The following is a 5,615-nucleotide window of genomic DNA, read 5'->3' on the forward strand; positions in this document are numbered from 1 at the left end:
TCTTTGTCCCTTTTGAGTTTGGACTAGTCTATGCTTTGTACTTACCAATACATGCTTAGCCATTCTTTGTTATTATTCTAGGTCCAAGAAACATAAGTAATAAGGAAATATCACAGGACACACTGCTTACTCTAGAAAGTAATCCGTGCCAGCGTGTACTTTTCACCTCCACATCACAACACAAGGATGTAGTTGATGGTAAGATTTCTGAATATGCCAGTGTAGAAACTAAGCAGCCAGCTATACTTTATCAAGTGGAAGATGACAGGCAAATAATGGTACCAGTTGCTAGTAGTTCCAATCATACTGCTACTTCAGTTCGTGCAGTTCCACTTGAATGTGAGGGACTCACCAATGAAGCAGGCATATTTCTACCTGTGTATCCAGGTCACCAAGCTGCCAGTCAGGCAGCTTCTGACGAGTCAACTCAGATTGCAGCTAACTGTCTTACAACCCCGGCATTTATATCTGATCAAAAGCCTCAATCCTTACTAGTGCAGCAGCGAACTACAGATGCCGAATTTATTTCCCAAGAAGGAGAAGCTGCAGTGAACATGGAAGCAAGTTCTCCTAAGATGGTCGTTCCCACTCAGAATCCTGGCATTGAACCAGCCAGCCTTCTATCCTCTACTGTCCTGGAATCAGATGGGGAAAGACCTCCAAAAATGGAATTTGCAGACAACCGAATTAAAACTCTGGATGAAAAATTAAGAAATTTGCTGTATCAGGAGCATAACATACCTAGCATCTACCCTGAGAGTCAGAAGGATACCCAAAGCATAGACTCTCCATTTTCTTCCTCTGCTGAAGATGTACTCTCATGTCCAGTGCCAGAAGTCATAGGCACCAGTCACTGTGGAATTCAAGATAGTCCTGCACAGTCCCCTAATTTTCAGCAGACAGGCTCTAAGATTCTGTCCAATGTGGCTGTGAATCAGCCTGCTAACATATCAGTGTTCAAAAGGGACCTGAATGTGATAACTTCTATACCCAGCGAATTATGTTTACATGTAAGTATCATTCTTTCTAACCAATTCCTTATGCTTTTAAAAGAAATGCCTTCTTTTCTAAAGTTCTGTCCTTTGAAATGAAATTATCTATGTCATAAGATTCTGAGGTCACAGGTGTTTAAAAGGCCATGGCTTAGGATGAAGGGGCCTAAAACTTCTCAATAGAGGCAGTAGAACTATCTTTGGTGAGAGACCCCTCTGTTGAATTAGCTAGGAACTTGTGAGCAATGTTTATGTTTATATTAATGACAGAACAGGACTGATAGATTGTTTTAGGGGGTAGGAAGAACTTGCTTTTAGATTTCCACTTAAAAATACCTATTATCAGTTTCCTTTTAAAAATTGTATGGTTTTAATTTAATCTTGTTTGTGAGTTTTTTATTTATTTGAGAACATTTTTTAAAAGAAAATTAAAATCCCCCATAATCTCCTGACTTGTTTTTTTTTCTTAATTTATGTAATGTAAGAATTTAACTTCTTTTTTCTGTTCCTTCAGCTCATAGGGATAACCACTATCTGGTGCTTATCCACTATATGGTACTTATCCTTCTTGACTTAAGCTTATACAGATCTAGTTAAAAACCTATAACTTTTTATTCAATAAAATAGGATTGTGCTATAAACATATTGGTCTACAATTTAATTTTTTATTTTATAGTATATCATAGACATATTTATCACTGTATCTCTATTATTGTTATTATATAAGTAATATATGCATATATATAAAGTAAAATTCACCTCACTTCCAAACCTATAGACACAGCTGTTAATAAATCTTCCTAGACATGGTTTTAACTAACATACAAATATTTATATAGCACTTTTTTATATGTATTATATCTATTTACAAAGATACAGATATATACTATATATTTATATACATATACTTCCTTATATACATGTGCTGTTCTGCATTTTTCCCCCACTTACAGACATCTATCCATATCAGAATACATAGTTTTACCTCACCTAACAGCATAACATCCCATTGAATAAAAATAACTTGCTTGTTTTTTTGTAAACTAGTAATTTAAAATTATGCAGTTGATGCATAAACACAAAAATTCAGAAGGATAGGAAATTAAATTGTTGTGTTGACACTCCCACTCCCCAAACATTTAAGTTCCTGGTTTTAGTTCTGTGGTCATTGCTATTAATAACTTGTAAATAATATACTTACTGATTTTTTGGATTTAGCAGTTTCATATAATAAAATCTGACTCATTTCTCGGAATGGTGGAGAAATTATATTTTCTCTTTCCTCTATTTTTCTTCCCTGTACACCTCCCATTTTTATTACTTAAATTACACTTTAGCATTAACAAAGTTTATAACATATACATTTTTTAATAGTTGGTTATGCCTTGTCTGTAGGTTGATTGGAAGAATTGAAAATCAGTAAATAACATATTATATGTGTTATCTGATGATCATGTAATGTGATTAGAACCATAAAAAATGAAATGTAATTCTCTATTACTTAAGCTTTGTTGCTCAAAAGAAAATCTTCCAAGTGTCAAAGTCAAATGGATTATTTTATTTGTTTCAAATGTCCACTTGCTACATCTAGATCAAACTTATTACCTGCCACTATTTCTGGTGTCCTAGAATTCCATTTTGTTTCCCCCTCAAATGCTTCTATAAATAATATTTTTAAATATGTTGCATGGATTAGCAGTTTGATTTTTTTAAATGTCCAAAAATGTCTTTATTTTGTTTTACCCTTAGTTAAGTATAGGTAGTAACATCATTTTGAGTTAATTTTTGTATATGGTGTGAGATAAAGATCTAGCTTCATTTTTCTGCATATGATCATCCAGTTGTTCCAGCAGTGTTATTTTATTCTCTTTACTGTTATTATAAATGAAATTGCTTTTTTAAATTTCCTTTTCTGATTTTTCATTGGTAGCATATAGAAATACAATTGATTTTTGATTGTTGATGTTATATGCTTCTACTTTGCTTTGTTTATTAGCTGTAATAGCTTTTGGTGGATATTCTATATAATATATAAGATTGTATCATCTGTGAATAGACAATTTTATTTCTTCATTTACTTTTTTTCTTTTTCTTACCTATTTAACTTTTCATTTCATGTTTTCCATCTCATCCTTTTGCTTTTTGTACTGGGAGAATTTCTGTATTTATAAGCTGTTTATAATCTCCTATTCAGCTATTTTTTATGTGAAGGATTATATTTTTAATTTCTAATAATTTCTTTTTCTTATGGATGTGTATATTCACACATGTCTTTGAAGATATTAAAGCCTTATTCTATGTTATTAATGTTATTTCCTTGGCTATTCTATTTGTTGAGTTTAGTGTTTTCTTAAAGTACTGATTTCCCAAAAGTGTTGGTGATTCTTTATTGCGTACTCAGTTTTTCTTTTTCCCCTATGAGATTCCCTCTTTGTCTGTTTGTAAATGCTATATACAATTACTATAGTCTTACTCTAGTAATTATGAGGAAAGCGTGGGACATGCTTCCTGGCACCGGTTATTGCAACTTGTCTCTGATGCTGCCTAGAAGGAGGTCTAATAGCTAGTCTTCAAAAGTAGCAGGGCTTCCCCTTAACCTCCTAGATCTTATCTCCTCCCTATATTGCTGATATTTTTCTTGGCCACAAACATTTTCCTCTTGCCACTCTTATTTGGGAGCAGATGCCTCTGATGTCTTTTCTTTGTTGTGGAGGTGGGGTAGGAAGGTGCAGAACTGCCTGGCTGTTCCTTGTTTGGTACCCTAACCAGTTCACTCTTCCATTCAGTGGATATCTACCGAGCAGTGAATAAGTCAAGATCTCTGTTTTTTGTGGAACTCATACTCTAGTGGGGGAAAATAAATCCTAAACAAATAAAAAGGGCTATGATAGGATGACTAAGGAATTACTTTAGATAGAGTGGTCACGGAAGGATTTGTTTGCGATGGTGATATTCACAGGTAAGAGACCTGTTTTAGGAACCAAAAGAAGGCCAGTAAGTAGTAGGGTGTTACAAGATGATGTTGAAGTGACAGATAGGAGACAAATTGTGTGTAGCTTTGTAAGCATTCTATCCAACTACTCATCCTTTTGGTTGTTCAGGGTGCTCTCTCCTGCTGCCCATATCTCCCACCTGAGTTTACTGCATTTTGAAACAGTTCTTGCCTATGTCATGCAGATTAAAGGAGGCTACTTCTTCCTCCTTTAATCTTATATGCCTGTGTCTACATCTGTTTTTCCTGTTGCACTTATAGCTTTGGGTTGATAAGAGAAGCTAGAACTTGTATTTAATTTATCATCTTGATCCAGTTATTACTTAATAAAAATCTTTTCTGTAATTTCAGTGGGACCAATGTTATTGAGAGTTTTTTTTTTTTTTTTTCTCTTTATGAAAGTAGTATTGGTAGTCCAAAATAGGACTTTGGAAAATAAAAACTAGTTGTTCAGAATTTTACTTTTAATGACTGTTGACTCTAAGAATTAAAAATGCTTATCCCAAACTGCAGTTTACTTAGTGCTGCTTTTAGGCTGTCTTGGAGAAGGAAATGGCAACCCACCCCAGTATTCTTGCCTGGAAAATCCCATGGATGGAGGAGCCTGGCAGGCTACAGTCCGTGGGGTCTAAAGAGTCGGGCATGACTGAGCGACTTCACTTCACTTCAGGCGATCTTCCTTCAGACAAATGCTAAATCCTATTCTTTGAGCTTTTCAATACTTTTTTAATTTTCTAAATTTGTAGGGGCCATTCTCAGGTTTCCCAAAGTATTTGTGGCTATGTATATTAATTTTTTGTATGAGTTATTATAAGGAATTTATTTTTAAAGTACTCAGAAACAGCAGTTAATTCTTATTTTTCGGGGGGGAAATGGGAATACAAGAGGGAAGTGTGATTTTATAGTCAGCTGTGGCCTGATGTTAACAATTTTTAGAGTTTGAATTTGAAATAATTTTGAGATCCATTTTAAATTAAATTTCTGTGTGATTACATAATATAATAAATTTGATTTGGTAATATATTTCTGTAAATCTTAATGCCTAGATATCTTGATTTTCTATGTTTATCATGTGTGTCAGGCATCTTTAACTGTCCTAAGTAATATAAGCATAGATGAAAATTTCCATTTTAAGGTGATAAGATTTAACTAACCTTTTTTTTTTTAAGTAAATTGGTGTAATGAAGGTTTTTTAGTGTTTTAAATCTGTTTACTTCAGATTTTAATTTTCAGTTTTCAAAGTTGCTATGATAAAAAATATTCTAGGGTGGAAATTTAATATTCTGTGATTTTATTTATGTGAAGTCTAAATAATATTTTTAAAGAAAAAGAAGGCTTAATTCCTATATGTTCAATACTTCAGATTTAGTCTGACATAGTACTATTAATAGAAATATACATAGCATTCTGTTTTTGATTACTGACTGGTCCATACAAGAAACTCCAATGGTATAAATAACTGCTCTACCTCACGTAAATTATTACCGTTTTGGTTTTCCTCTTTTTGTCTCCATTAGGAGATGTCCCCAGATGCTTCACTTCCGGGAGATCCAGAGGCCTATCCTGCTGCTGTGTCAAGCGGTGGAACCATTCATCTACAGACAGGAGGTGGATATTTTGGCCTAAGCTTT

General features: G+C 33.7%; 1 protein-coding gene across 1 annotated transcript in view; it reads left to right on the top strand.

The window, feature by feature from the left end:
• WNK3 (WNK lysine deficient protein kinase 3) overlaps nucleotides 1–5,615 on the top strand; it is a gene marked incomplete at both ends in the record, with an annotated part of 14,849 nt that overhangs the window by 4,604 nt on the left and 4,630 nt on the right. Inside the window, 2 exons of the mRNA XM_010839085.1 lie at nucleotides 82–1,010; nucleotides 5,502–5,592. Coding sequence (XP_010837387.1) covers nucleotides 82–1,010; nucleotides 5,502–5,592 — 1,020 coding nt within the window. The remainder of the gene's footprint in view (nucleotides 1–81; nucleotides 1,011–5,501; nucleotides 5,593–5,615) is intronic.

Source organism: Bison bison, unplaced genomic scaffold (assembly GCF_000754665.1).
Source record: "Bison bison bison isolate TAMUID 2011002044 unplaced genomic scaffold, Bison_UMD1.0 scf7180017846252, whole genome shotgun sequence".
In the NCBI taxonomy this organism is placed as follows: domain Eukaryota; kingdom Metazoa; phylum Chordata; class Mammalia; order Artiodactyla; family Bovidae; genus Bison; species Bison bison.